The sequence below is a fragment of the Hoplias malabaricus genome, chromosome 12, assembly GCF_029633855.1.
Source record: "Hoplias malabaricus isolate fHopMal1 chromosome 12, fHopMal1.hap1, whole genome shotgun sequence".
In the NCBI taxonomy this organism is placed as follows: domain Eukaryota; kingdom Metazoa; phylum Chordata; class Actinopteri; order Characiformes; family Erythrinidae; genus Hoplias; species Hoplias malabaricus.
In genome coordinates this window covers 37,324,979-37,340,776 of record NC_089811.1, presented here as the reverse complement: position 1 = coordinate 37,340,776, position 15,798 = coordinate 37,324,979, and the positions used below count along the sequence as shown (strand labels likewise).

At 38.8% G+C, this 15,798-nt stretch overlaps 2 protein-coding genes across 2 annotated transcripts in view; one reads left to right on the top strand and one right to left on the bottom strand.

Annotated features, from left to right (window-relative positions):
* Positions 1-5,970, bottom strand: part of si:ch211-141e20.2 (nectin-1) — a 20,337-nt gene extending 14,367 nt beyond the window's left edge. The window contains 1 exon segment of the mRNA XM_066686844.1: positions 5,650-5,970. Coding sequence (XP_066542941.1) covers positions 5,650-5,806 — 157 coding nt within the window. The 5' untranslated portion in view covers positions 5,807-5,970.
* LOC136710441 (pyridoxal kinase-like) overlaps positions 1-15,798 on the top strand; it is a 23,468-nt gene extending 7,670 nt beyond the window's left edge. The window contains exons 2-6 of the mRNA XM_066685939.1: positions 10,835-10,880; positions 11,167-11,278; positions 12,153-12,289; positions 13,843-13,909; positions 14,280-15,798. Coding sequence (XP_066542036.1) covers positions 10,835-10,880; positions 11,167-11,278; positions 12,153-12,289; positions 13,843-13,909; positions 14,280-14,392 — 475 coding nt within the window. The 3' untranslated portion in view covers positions 14,393-15,798. The remainder of the gene's footprint in view (positions 1-10,834; positions 10,881-11,166; positions 11,279-12,152; positions 12,290-13,842; positions 13,910-14,279) is intronic.

Genomic DNA, 15,798 nt, shown 5'->3' with positions numbered 1-15,798 from the left:
ATCTATATTTACGTCTAAAATGATTGGCACACCAGCACTTTCAGAAAAAGACATTTTTGTGTAACGAATAACTCACAGTTCAAACATTCTCCCACTCTGTTTACACAGAGTTTCTGTTGCACAGTTTGAGCTATTTCTTTAATTCTGAGACACCAGTTCTTAAACAGGCTACGGTTTTGTTTTTCTGAATTTTTGCGCGATACTCATTTTTGCCTTTTGGACTTGTTTATCTCTCCGTACTGACTTCTGAGTTTTGGAACATTTCTTCTGGTTTGGACCTCACTTTACTTATTGTGTTTAATAAATATCTAAATGATTCTCCCCCTCGGTGAGTGATTTGTGATATCTACACATCCATAAACTGTGTTTATTAATGAACAGTAGTTGGTGATGACTCAGATAGTCAAATACTAAATTGTACAAATCATTGTGTTAATTCATAATGGTTCTAAGAATTGAAAGTGATAATTGCTGTGTCAAATTGACACAACAGTTGATAAAACAATCTTCTTTTGGTGTTATTGGTTTTAGGAGAAATATCTTCACTTGTTTTAGCACGGCTACTGTTTTCGTTTATCTCCTAGCAACGGTGCCGCTGTGTGTCCCACGGAAATCTGTGCGGTGCAGGGAGATTAGTTCAGATACGTTAAGGTTTTATTCACATATAAACCAAAAGGAACAGAAGATTTTCAAAATGTAGTGGAGTTAAAGTAAAATGTCGCCCAAAATGAAAATACTTCAGTAAAGTACAGATGCACAAAAAAGACTTAAGTACAGTAACAAATTACATTTACTTTGTTATGGTGCTTATTTTATAAATGTCAAGAGATGGCTCGTCTTACAGACTGTGGTTAAGCCGGTTGTTTTTTGAGAAAGAAGTTAAAACTCTCTTTTTTTAAAACAGATTTTTGTGTGCAAATACTAGTGACTGAGCGGTAAAACAACCTGTCGTTACACTTATATAGCGCCTTTCTAGATACCCAAGGATGCTTTACAATCCACACTGCTCAGAATGCTCAGAACACTCAGTCCACACACACACACACACACACACACACACACACACACACACACACACACAGGCGTGAATGTGAAAACAATGTGCGTGAAGTCCTCAAAATGAAAGGTAATTTCTAATAAGTAATCAATACTACCAACAGATATCATTTCAGTGTTTACCATACTATGTACCTATGAAATGAGGTGATGTTACTGTATATGGCGGCACGGTGGAGCAGCAGGTAGTGTCACAGTCACACAGCTCCAGGGACCTGGAGGTTGTGGGTTCGATTCCCGCTCCGGGTGACTGTCTGTGAGGAGTTGGTGTGTTCTCCCCGTGTCCGCGTAGGTATCCTCCGGGTGCTCGGTTTCCTCCCACGGTCCAAAAACACACGTTAGTAGGTGGATTGGTGACTCCAAAGTGTGGTGTGAGTGAATGTGTGTGTGTCTGTGTTGCCCTGTGAAGGACTGGCGCCCCCTCCAGTGTGTATTTCCCCGCCTTGCGCCCAATGATTCCAGGTAGGCTCTGGACCCCCCGCGACCCTGAATTGGATAAGCGCTTACAGATAATGAATGAATTGCTGTATATTTTTGAGTAAATTGCATCCAAAATCTCACGTTTTTAAATGTTTTTTAATGATTAGTTAATTTTCATGCTCCATAGAATTGTCATTTGTAATAAGTAGCCAATATAAGCATCCAATCTCATTTCAATGTTTAGTGCATTGTGATCTTATGAAATATACATTGATTTTAAGACAAAACACAAGTTTAGATTTTATTCAGTAGTATAATTCAATGTCCAAGTGCATTAAAATAAAAAACAAGGTGTGTACCCCTTAAATCTTTAAAAGGATGTTAGAATATTTCAGCTGAATGTCAACACCAGTCGTAACACTACATTTATTTTAATAACAATCTCTACACAGAGCAAATATAACTGAAATAGAATCATTGAAAGGGCTACTGTTCTGACATGACACACAAGAATGACTTGATAATAAGCGGGTGACATTCAGGTAGTGCACTTTCATTCTGCAGCAAAACCATGCAACTGAAGCTTTCCCTTTAATAATGATCTAAATTTGGAATAATAAATTTTATTATTATTATTATTATTACTATTATTATTATTATTAAATTACAGAGATGGGACAACCCAAAAGGCCTTTATTTTCAAATAACACACCAGAATAACTTGATATTAAGCGAGTGATATGTTCAGGTGGTTTATAAATAAAGGTTTATAAAGTGAAAGTTTGTTTGTGCAAACTGGAGGATTCAAGCACACAGCAAATATACACAACAGAATGACCTGATATTGAGTGAGTGATATATTCAGATGGTGTTCTTTCATTCTGCAGTGAAATTATTCTGTGCAAACTGAAGCTTTGCTTTTAATATTATATTACTTTGGAATTTAAATTACAGAGGTGGGACAACACAAGGGACCTTTATTTTGAAATGATACACCAGAATGACCTGATATTATATAAGTGATAAACAGGTGGTGTACTATCATTATGAATTGAAAGTGGTGTGTGCAACCAGAAGGATTCCTTTTAATAAAAAAAATCGAAATTTAGAATAACAAGAGCAAAGAAAAACTAGGCAAGCATAGTTTTGCCTGACTGCCGTTAGCCATATAGCCGTTGTGTTTCTTTGTTTACATGTGTTTTTTATACTGTGAGTGTACAGTACAGAACATATGAAGGGCAGGTAATACATGCAGAAATGAAAAAAGGAGCACAAAGTCTTTTTATAATATATAATATATGGTCATGTGAAAAATTTGGGATACAAAATAAAAATCTTTGTCTTTTTGAACATATTTAAACATATCGACATTTGAGCTTAATTTGAACAGCACTGAGAGGTGAGCTTAAATAACAACAAATAAAACTGAAGAAATTACTTATAAAATTATAAAATGTAATGAACAAAAATGTACATTTCTTGTCAGGAATAAGTTAGGACACCCTATGCCCTAATAGTTAATATTTCTCCCTTTGGCTTTTCCTTGAGCCATTGAGAATTTACTGGAATGTTTTGGGTCATGGTCATGTTGCATGGACCACATCCACTTCAGCTTCAATTTTTGGAAAAAAAGTCTCACATTTTCTTCAAGCACCCTCCAATACAGTAAAGAATTCATAGTAGATTATCTGATAGAGAGCTTGCCAGGCACTGGTGCAGCAACACAGCCCCAAACCATGACATTTCCATCTCTGTGCTTCACAGCTGATAAGAGGTTCTTGTGCTCCAATGCTGTGTTGATTTGCACCAGAGCTGTCTTCTGTTACCGTGCCCAAATAATTCAGCTTTGGATTCATCTGTCCAAAGCACATTGTTTAAGAAGTCCTGGTCTTTGTTGAGGTGCTCTCTGGCAAACTTTAGTTTTGCCCTGACGTCTTTTTGAGAGCATGGGTTTCCTCCTTACACACCTCCTATGAAAATTTAATTTGTGCAGTCTTTTCTTCATGGTAGATATATGTACCTTGACATCAACTGTGGTAAGAGCTTGTGGGTCCCATTATGACATTTTATGATATCTGGACTTCTTTACTCATCTTGTGGTCTGCTCTTGGACTGAACTTGTTTGGATGGTCTAACCTGGCCTTATTGGCAGTTGGTTTAAATGTTCTCTACTTGTAAATTATTTTCCGGACAGTGGGGTGGCTGATTTCTAATTGTTTTTACATCCCTTCCCAGACTCATAAACATCTATAACCTTCTTTCTGAAGGCCTCAGAGAGCTCTTTAGATTTCACCATGATGATATCACTCACTTCAACAATCAAGGGTTAAATCAAACTAATGTCTGAGGTTTAAATAGAGCCTCCTCCAATGTCCCCTTTAACGATGGTCTACTTATTTGCAGCTGATGTGGTGTTCCTGATTGAAAATACATTTTAAATAGTAATAAATGTTGTGGTGTCCTAACCTTTACATTACATTTTATAACTTCTATTTATAAGTAATTTCTTCAGTTTTATTTGTTTAGTTCCATCTCTCAATACTGTTCAAATGAAGCTCATATTTTCCCATGTTTAAAAATGTTCAAAAAGACAAAGACTTTCATGGCTTGTCCTAACTTTTTCACATGACTGTATAACACCAGCATCAGTGTTTTTTTTTTTTTTTCATTTTATTAAAAAATAATAGATTCTCTACCACCAAAGATGGCCAAGAGCATTTTGTTGATTTTAAGAATTACAATTACTTATTTATTTAATGCGACTGATTAGAGTAAAGCACATGAAGTTTAAGGAAGCTGTGCTAGCTGTACGAAGTTTTATAAACACACTAACGCCACAAAATGTCTTCCCACCACAAAGACCCACACTCATGCGAAATACATTCACTTTTCAACATTAGGAGTCAGTCAGTAAGCGAAAATATTTCTTCAAGGGCAGCACAGTAGACAGTCCGGCAAAAATTACAGAAATGTTTTAATTTAAAGAACCCTTAATTTTGATATCACATCCACTAAATAGCAAATAATTACTTAATTGTTTACTCATCTATTTATTTTTAAGTGAACGAATTGCAATTTGTGTGCACAATTTAGCTAATTCGAGTGAACGAATTAGTTATTCGTGTGCATTTGTTGTTTATTTGAAGGCTGTTTCAGTTCGTTTCTAACTAAGCCTACATATTGTTCTTTATATATTTATATTAGCGCGAGTTTAAAACGCTTAATGTCTCTGCGGAGGCTGACGCGCAGATAGAAGTCTAACCAACTTTCACAGGAATTATGTAAAATATCTATGGCTCCTAAGTTATAAACAGGACAATTGTGTGAAATGTAAGGCTCTGGAATTCGATCCAGTGCAAATAATTATTCTATTTTGGTGTCGTTGTGTTTAAATGACAACTATGAGCTTCTAGTGCTCAGCTGAAAAGATGATGCACGCCGTTTACTTCAACACTTCCTTACACTCACTTCATGATCCATATGTAGACAGTGTGATCAACACCGAACTGATATCTTTTGTCTTTACGGACTAAATAAGGTCATTTTACTTCATGTGCAGTGACTGCAGTCATTAGCTCGCACATTATAAGAGTTTTGGCAAAAGGCAGCTGGCTTCTACGGAGCCCCCAGAGAATCAATTCCTTATACGTGCGCACGAATAACTAATTCGTTCACTTGAATTTCGTTCACTCGAATTAGCTAAATCGTGCGCACAAATTGCAATTTGTTTACTCGAATTAGCCAAAACGTGTGAACGAATTGTAAATCGTTCATTCGAATTATTATTTTTTTACCCATGTCCCCTCCAGGACTCCGCAATTTCCTGTCAGTAACTTGTGTTTTTTTTTTTCTTTTGAAATCCGTTCACCTATATGCTCTTACCGTAATGTTCAGCGTACCAAGCGTTTCCAAGTTAAGGTTGGCTTAACCGCAGTCGAAAAGACGAGCCATCTCTGGCCATGTGTAAAATAAGCTGGATGCTTGTTTAAAGAAATGATAGCACTGAACGCTTTGGCAGATCTAACCTTCTTTTGAAACTGAATATGGAAAGGAAACTAACTTTGCCGTGGTGAAAATCACATGTCTCTGATAAAGACCAATTCAGTAACTTAGCACCAACCGTTCATGGAACACTTTGTGTGTTAGACAGATGGTTAGACACTGAATCATTACCTGTAATTTGACTGTAGGGCAGAAAGGACAAAACCACAAAAATAAGAAGACTCTTCTTTGACAAAGATATCCCGGTAGTGGACATGCGACATCTATTCACTGAAGGAGGTGGAGGATCTCCAGGTCCGAGTCTCTGTGGTGTGTTTCTCCAAAACATATCTAGATAACTGCAAACAGTAAAGTTTCTCGCGACACTAACGTGGTTATTATAAACAAGTGTATACGCCAAATGACTTTTTTTTTCATTGCAGTAACTATCGCTACATATTGTGAACGTATTCCCACGTAGTGCCGCTCCATGTTGATATTTCAAACATAATTTCCCTAAAACATATCGCTAACTGTTGCGAAGCTTTCCCAAAACCATTCGGACAGTAAAGTGCTAGGTCGGTAAAGTTAGGTTTATATTGGATATTCAGTGGATATTCGGGTTGCGCCCCTCCCCCTGTTCACAAGCAATGTCCTAAAATCTCAGAAACTTCATTTTCTTGAAAGTCGAGTATCAGAGAACAAACCACAGTTATTAAAATTTGCCAAAATACCACATCTTTCCATTTCGCGAAGTAAATTTACTGAAAATAGCCGGAATGGCTGCAGCGGGGGGGGGGGGACCTATCTAAAAACATAAACCATGCACATAGATGAGCAGCGAGCTAGTGATACTTATAAAGACTCAAAACATAACGTACAACAAACGGGAGGTACACACCTATATCCAACCTTAACAACCTAATCAATGTTATTTATTTATACATTTAGTTTTGGGCAATACACATTGTAAACATATACATGAAGTGCATTTATAGCAAATAAAAGGTTACAGCGAAGCATCCATCCATACGGAGCCCTGGAGGGGACATGACTAAAAAAAAATAATAATTCGAGAGAACGATTTACAATTCGTTCAAACGTTTTAGCTAATTCGAGTGAACGAATTAGTTATTTGTGCGCACGATTTAGGTACTTCGAGTGAACGAAATAGTTATTCGCAGGATTTAGCTACTTCCAGTGAAAGAAATAGTTATTCGTGCGTGAATAAGGAATTGATTCTCTGGGCTCCATAGAAGCCAGCTAAGACTGAGTTTTAGGGCCAAAGCGTTGAAAAAAATAACAAGATTCTGAGATTAAAGTCAGAATTCAGAGGAAAAAAAAACTAGGAATAATTCTGAGAAGAAAAATAATTTGAATAATTCTGAGAAAAAATCTCGGAATAATTTGCTGTGTATAATGGAGCAGACACAGTGTAACTGTGGAATGCAGTGTGTTGCTTAAGTCATGCTATGGTATAGATTTCAGGAATAAACACTCAGTTCTCTTCCACATCAGGACCACAGTGTGATTAGTGTTTAAGGACCCTATGTATATAGCTACTTTGTCATTCCACTTTTTATTCAGTGCCTCTTTCAGTTGCATTTAAACAGTAATCATGTGGACATAGCCATATTCAATATGTTGTTTTATTTTCTAAATACATTTAGCAGACACTTTTATCCAAAGCGACTTACAATGATAGTACAAAAAATATAAAAATTAAAACATTGAACAATGCAACAGTAAAAGATGATGTCTATACGCATCAGATAGTTATACTGGCTAATGCAGGTGTTCTCTAAAGAGCTCAGTTTTTAGGAGTTTCTTAAAAGCGGCGAGGGACCCCTGCTCTGGTGGAGGTAGGCAGCTTGTTCCACCATCTGGGAACTATGGAAGAGAACAGTCTGGATCGCTTAGTGCGGATGTTGGGTAAAGCAAGGCGACGTTCAGTGGAGGAGCGCAGTGGCCGAGGCGGGACATAGGCCTTTAGGAGCAAATGCAGGTAGTGGGGCGCCTGCTCTGTCATCACCTTGTAAGCAATCGTGCAGGCTTTATATTTGATTTTAATTTTACCTAGAGGCTGCTTTTTTTTTTTTTTCATATTTCTCAATGTATAGCCCTGAAATCTTACTCCCGCATCGGATATCTTGACACAGATTGTTAGTGTGAGGTGTCAGTTACTTGAAAACCTAAGAATTTTTGATGCTAATTTATTACATCTCATATTACATGTGACAAAATAAATTTGTAGCATAAGACAGACTTATTTTTCTTGATATGCTAAGCTCTGGGATGTATGACTGATAAAGTTCTGACAGTCACAGCAGGCCCAGACTTTCAGGAATTTAGTTCAGGGCAAATATGGACAATATCCCAACAAATAAAAAACATTTTGGTACTTTGGCAGTTTTCTCAGCTGCTGATACTAATTACAATTATTATTATTATTATTATTATTATTATTATCTTTTAAAAATATGATGAAATAATACTTGTTTATTTAGAATACACACAATGAAGAATTATTTAAGCTTTTTAGTTTATATTTGTTGATCTAATGCAGACTTACAAAGCTGATTATATAAGTTGTGTTTAAACCCTGAATCGGTGCACGAACCCATGGCATGTAGTTTCACATGATACAATTAATGATCACGAAAATGATGGATCCAGAGCGAATAGAACTCCGGCGCCCACGAGGCTCCATCGCGTTACTGCTCAGACTCTACACAAAATTAAAGCCTTATGCATGAATTATTTATTAAACGCATTTGCACGACATGACGCAGCCCCTGACTGAGATGCATAAAGCTTTAGTTTTTTTTTTTTTACGAGTCCGAGCCGTAACGCGATGGAGCCTCGTGGGCGCCGGAGTTCTATTCGCTCTGCATCCATCATTTTCGTGATCAAACACACCATTGCCAGTCTTTAAACAAAACAGGGACTTTTGTTTGGGCCGCTTTAGAGCGAGTTCACTGTTTACGTTGTTTTACAAATTCAAGGCACAAGATTTTGCATGCAATTATGAGCGCGGGATTCGCTGTTTCACTACTTATAGATTGAATCAACGCTTCTCACAAACAATTCCTGCATTTATGAACACATTTTAACAAGCTGTATATCAGAGGTAGAAAATTTGCCGATCAAAAGCTTTTTTGGTGATTCAGAACGTACACAACCACGGAGATTCGTGCGCAGTGATTAATTTAACCTCTCACGGGTGTGTCTTACGCTTTTCATGCAGTCGATTACAGTGACGCAGCACAGCGGAGAAACCCACAGCATTACTTCACAATTAGGCGCACGGTGGCAGCCTAATAATTTCACGAATGAAAAGCGTGTTCACCCTCATCATTAAATCAAAACAACAGTGAAATGACAATCATTGCTCACATTCAAGGTTTAATTTAGAAACAGGTCCTAGTTATGAATTAGAGGTGGGAGGAACCAGTTGTGAGGCCTGTATCTCTTAAACAGGCCGCTCTTATCGCTGAAGCACAAGGCTGTGCTTAACTTATTGGTGTTTGATTTTCTTGTACAGGAATCATAACTTCTGAACACGATTATTAATCAAAGGCCCCACGTTGGGTGCCAATAAAATATATATATATATAATATGTAGTGGAAATAGTATGCACACATTGAGGTGGCATAAGCACTACATAGCGGAGTCAATGATAATTAATTTTTATTTTATTAATAATTAATTATTTAATTCATTCTGCTAAACTCCATGTTTGGGAGCCATTAAATAATATGTAGTGTCTTTACCTATCTAATTTTCAGCTTAGACAAGAAGGCCATCTTCACATATTATACAGCAGAATTAGCTAGAATTAACTATTATTAATGAATTATGCTCATTGACCCGCCGTGGGTTCTTGACTCTGAAATGGAATCTGAACAGTGGCGGATGCTGGTCTTTCAAGGAGGGGAAGCTCAATTTCGGCCTACATCATAAAATGTGTGGGTTTATTTATACGTAAATTCTACCCTCCGTTCCTTTTCAAGAAAATGATCTGTGACCCTGTCGTACCAACAAGGCGTCTTTTCCAGGGACTTGACTAGTGTCCTCTCAATGTCCAGCAGAGCTAGGCTGCTTAAACGGCCTTGGCCCATGTGAAGTGTGTCCGCCTGTGCTCCCACGGATCTCTACACCAAAGGATCGCTGATTCGCTCATTTCGCTGTCAATCAAAAAGGGATTCAGCTTCAGACAGATCATCCAATCATCATGCAGAAGCTGAGCGTCCGGGCCAGCCGAGGCCAGCCCACTGCCCCATAGACCCCCAGAGACGCTGAGCGTCCGATGGGCGGGACAAAGCCCAGCATTTATCCATTGACTCGTCTCGTTTCGCTGCACTTCGCTGCTTCGCTATTGAACTCTGTGGACGCTCAGCGTCCTCACTGTTTAAAGCACTGTGAAGCTGCGGGAATGATTGAGAGGAAAGCCGCGTCTTTACCAGTGATAAGAAGCTGCTTCTGAACAAAAGTTGAGCGCGTTGTAGTGCATATTTATTCACTGACATGTACACACAACAGTATATATTTGATCACTTATTTTTTGACATTTTAGGGGAAGCTGAGCTACCCTTGCAGTCTTAGAGCAATCGCCACTGAATCTGAACTAGAAGTTATAATTCCATACAAGGTGCACACACAAACAAATAACCAAGGATTGGTTTTATCACACAACTGGTTTATTAATTGTAATATCAAATAATGAATATTAATTAGACATTTATATAATGAAATGGATTACAGCGATATATGAGGGAACAGGGAGATTAATATATGAGGGAATTTCTCTATGATAATTATTACCCTACGTTCTGAGAAAGGCTATTGTTTATCCCAGCAAGCATTTCAGTACCAACCCATGAGCCATGAGAGACATGGCTAAATTTTTTTTTCAATGCTCAGACACACATTCACAAGCCTTTTGTTTCTGCTGGAAATTATTTTAAACGTAATTCATACAAAACAAAATAAAATGTCACCTCACATTTAGAGTGGAATTACTACAAGTGGCATGCATTTTTTTTTATCTCATTTGTTTAGCATGCTGTTCCAACCCAGCAATATTTCCCCACACTTTCAGAACCACTGGTTTAATCAGAGTCTGAATTGAAAACATTCATGAAAACGTGTAAAACAGTACCACTCAGTGGTGAAACTTGGAGTTGCAGTATTCAGTTTAGTCTTTCTGTTCAGTGCTTGTGGCACAATGGCGCACAGCTCCAGGGTCCTGTGTGAGAATGTGTGAGAGTGTGAGTGTGGGTAGGCTCCGGACCCACCGCCACCCTGAACTGGATAAGACGTTGAATGAATGAATGTTAAGTGCTCATTTTTTTCTTTTTTTTTTCTGTCTGAAAGGCTGCTGACTGGCAGAAAGATCAACACAGAAAAAGATGCAGTTGAGGTGAGTCTTTAAGTCTCTCCTATGCAGTTTATTGTAGAGCACTTATGTCCATCACAGACCTCAGGTAACACTGCAGTCTGTTCATATTCATGGTGATGTAATACAGTGACACAGGGACTAGGTTCATGGAGGACATCATTTGAACGTAATTAATTTACGGCTGGTTTCAATTTACAGGCGAACACTAATAAGTAAACAACTAAATATACAAACAATTACACCATAATAGTATATAGTAATAGTATTATAGTTCTTCTGAGTGTCTTGTGATGCTTGTGTTACTCAGGTGATGGACCTGCTGCATGTGATGGGTCCGAACACTGTGGTCATCACCAGCTCTGACCTGCTCTCTCCTCTGGGGGATCAGTTCCTGGTGGCTCTGGGGAGCAAGATCACTGGTAGAGCCTCGTGTTCATTCTTTTATTCATACAGCTAGAGGGAAAGCACAGAGCTGATGATGGTGTCATGGCACTCGGCTGAACTGAGTTGAAAAACTTTTTTCAATATTAAATATTGCCACAATGCCCTGTTTAACCGAATTAATGCAGAATTTAAAGAATATTCAAATATGAATTTAAAAGTAGGTGAACTCTGTTTAGTGGGTTTGATTCCTGCTCCGGGTGACTGTCTGTGAGGAGTGTGGTGTGTTCTCCCCGTGTCCGTGTGGGTTTCCTCTGGGTGACTGTCTGTGAGGAGTGTGGTGTGTTCTCCCTGTGTCCACGTGGATTTCCTCCGGGTGCTCGGGTTTCCTCCCACAGTCCAAAAACACACGTTGGTAGGTGGATTGGCGACTCAAAAATGTCCGTAGGTGTGAGTGAATGTGTGTGCGTGTCTTTGTTGCCCTGTGAAGGACTGGCGCCCCCTCCAGGGTGTATTCCCGCCTTGCGCCCAATGATTCCAGGTAGGCTCTGGACCCACTGCGACCCTGAACTGGATAAGGGTTACAGGCAATGAATGAATGAATAAATGAATGAACTCTGTTTATGCATAGTATTTTTTTTTTTAATGAGGCACTTCTGGCTCTTCACGTCTGCTCCAACTTGTACAAATTTTGAAGCATGAAAACATGATTTTAAAGACTGTTAAGTAATGTACACTTTAACATTGAAATATCATTATATTTTATTCTCTATACATCACCCTCCCTTCATTCAAAGAATAAGGAAGGCTTTGTGAATTTTACTTTTCTGATTTATAATTCTGGTGTGTGTGTGTGTGTGTGTGTGTGTTGTATGGGTTGGGTGTGTGCATGCCTGTGCTCTTGTGTTTCAGTGAAAGCAGATGGCACGAAGGAGAAACAGCAGATCAGAATGGACATCCCTAAGGTGGATGCTGTGTTTGTGGGTACAGGAGACCTGTTTGCTGCTTTGCTGTTGGCCTGGACTCACCACCACCCAAACGACCTCAAGGTATGGTTTGGATGTGTTTTGAACAGTATTTTTTTTCAGTATGGGGTTTGAATAGCGTTTATGTTTGCCTAGGGTTAAACTGATTCTGGATAAATTAAGCCAAACCATCTCACCACCTCACTGTGCTTCCTGTTTCCCTTTGACGTATTTCCTGTAACAGAGGAAGTTTATTGCTTTTTGCCAGACCACCCTAGATGAGACGTTTTCTCTTACTGACTGATTGACTCCTAACGAGGAACTGGAACAGTTTCAGTTCATGAACTAAATTCACTAAAACCTTCTGCATGTTTTCACTGATGTAAACTGGTTCGTGAAAAAGAAAAAAGTTAGTTCCCAGCAGCAGCCAAAGATGAATTGAATCTTCAGCACGAACTGTGACGTGGTCCATGGGCGTGTGGAGGGTCAGTTCAGGAAAGAGTTCAGAGCCTCACACACAGCGTTATTCCCCAGTGGAGCTGGATGAGGTCATTTACAACCTTTCATATAAACAAATAATAGGAAATAAGATTGTGTGTGTTTCTGGGGCTGTGTTTGGCCAGAGCCTCGGCTCAGTGTTGGTTAGTTCACAAGCTCAGCAGGACGCCTCTGAACACTGCAAAATTTACAGTGTTAGATAGATAGATAGATAGATACTTTATTGATCCCCAGGGGAAATTCAAGGTCTCAGTAGCTTACAGACTTACAGACATCACATACAACAATCACTAAACAGCAATGGACTAATAAAGTTAAAAAACAAAAAACAAAACCCTAAAACAAATATCAAAATATCAAAATCAAATACCCAAGAAGTTGACATAGTGTGCTTAAGAATAATCAATCAATCAATCATCAGAATAATCAAACATAGCCTGGCAAGAGTCTGTGATACTGTGAGCAGCTGAGGATGATCTCTTGAGTGTTATATCTCACAGAGAGAGGAGCACTGCTGAATTTGACTCATTTCACCTGAGTGTGGGTCTTTGACTGAAATAGTGTAAAGGGAAGTGGAGGGGGGACATTTTGTGGCGTCAGTGTGTTTATAAAACTCCAAACAACAGCCTCCTTAAACTTCACCTGCTTTCACCTGTTTCACTGAATAAATAAGTAACTGTTAATTCTTAAAATCAACACAATGTTCTTGGTCTTTGTTCTTTGGTGGTGGATCGTCTACTGTTTATTTTTAAATAAAATGAAGGAGAAAAACACTGATGATGGTGTTATTTTTTATGAACGAAACGCTGTGCTCCTTTTTTCATTTCTGCATTTATTACCTGCTCCATATTTTCTGTACAACACACTCACAGAATAAACACCACATGGAAACACAGACATTGATATGAAGCACCACAGCTTCTCCACACCTTTCAATGTCAAGGGGGTGTATTTTGGGCTTGCCTAGTATTTTTTTTTTCTAGTTTGCCTAGTCTTTACGTTTTTTTTCACTACTTTGCAGTGTGTGGACTACAATTCCTTACATATGCATCTCATGGTAAAGAACTTCAGAAGCATTTGTTTTCTTGCCTTTATTCAGTCTCTGCTGCATTGTGTTTCTGCTTGTATGGTTTTGACAGGCCGCCTGTGAGAAGACTGTCTCCGTGATGCAGCACGTCATTAAGAGGACAATTAACTTTGCCAAGGGTAAGAAGCAACAGAAGCTGTCTGTTTGAGAGTGCATGTGATGTGCATGAATAATTTCATCTTTTTAAAAAATTAGGAAATAGATTTAAAAAGCAAAAACTTCTAAAGTAAAGGAAGAAGCTGCAGGTGTTCTCTGACAGACAGACTGAACCCCTACAGTCTAGGCCTCAGCTGAATGTGTGTGACATTATTTGGGTCATGTGGTCAGAAAATGCAGCCACATTGTAAGACTGAACTTTAAAGACCTATATATATATATCCTGAGGTGTGGGCGGAAATGGTTTGGTGAGTCATTAACAATGAACTGCTTTTAATAAACTATAATTCTCACTGAATGTGATGTGTGTGTGTGTGTGTGTGTGTCTATCAGTGGCAGCCGGGCCTGACTGTAGGCCGAGCCCGGCACAGCTGGAGCTGAGGATGATCCAGAGTAAAGGAGACATTGAAGATCCTGCCATAACTGTGGAGGCCGTCCTGCTGTAGGGTCACCTCTCCGTCCCTTGTCTGACCTGCCTCAGAACCGCCCGCTTCTTACTGGACACCTGTGGGGCCTCAGAGAATGCAAAATAGTGGTCAGGTGATTCTACATAGTTCTGTGATAAGGTTCTAGTGCAGTGTAGAAAAGGTAACTAAAACATGCAGCTGTATGGTACTTTTGGGCCGTCCAAATCCTAACCCGGCCAAGTCAGTAAATACACTTTTAGGATTAGTTTTGCTCACATTCCAGATGTAATCTGAAGCCGTCTGGTCACATGGTCTGTTTTATATGTTTTAGAAGAAGACTATTAGTGTTTCTGAAACTTCTCTAATGAATCTTAAGTGCTCTGTCAATGGAGGATTTAGAATTTTGAACACATGAATATATACTCATTATGGCCAAAAGCTGATGGAAACGTGCTCGTCCTGATGGGTGTTTGTCCCCCTCTTCACAGCAGTAACAGACATTACTCTTTTAGGAACCACATCAGTGAGGATTTGATCTGAAGTTAGGTGCTGATGTGGATGATTAGTTCTGGAACACAAAGGCCCTTAAATCCACTACACAGCTAATGCTGATTCTCCATTCCTCCAGAGAACATAACTCCACTGCTGCACAGCCCAGTCCTGCGGACTTTATACCCATTTAGCTGACTCCTGGCATTGGGCATGATCATCTGATTTTCTCTCTTCATTTCACAGCTTCTTTGGAGAATGGAATTCGACAAACACCAGTTATAAAAGGTGTCTCAAACTTTGAACCAATAGGATATTGTCCCAGGCACTGGTTACATTCTCTTCATTTCTTCCTCTTTCCTTTCTTCATGGTGGTGAGATGTTGTCTCTGTTAATTCCTGAGAAAAACCTGGACGTACTCTGATTGTATTTGGAGGTTTTTGAGTTTGAAGAATGTCTTTCCGCCAAGTGCCGATCCTGAACATGCTGCTTTGTGTTAAATGAGAAAACTGAGATTATGTAACTTTATATGACTAATAATATCTGTGTTTTAATGACATTTCCCTACAGTACAAGAATAATTACACAAATAAACCTACTGCTTATTGTTAACTGGATTCATTTCTTTCCTTCTTTAACCAGTATCTGTGCTACACACCAGAGGGCATTGTTGATCGCACTCTTTAGGCGTGGCACTACAGGAAGAGAGATATGTCTTGTTTATTTCAGGACACTAGCAGTTCCGCTTTGTTTTTATGTGTGAACGTTTTAGATGTGTAAAGCTGTAACTTGTGAAATTTGCAGGAAAGCATCCTCTTGAGCTTATAACATGTCACATGTTTGCATTTTGTGAGGACTCTTACGTAGAGCTGGGCGATGCAGCCAAAACTATCACAATATGTTTTTCTATAAATATATATCTCACAATATTAACATTCTGCCTCATTGTGACAAAG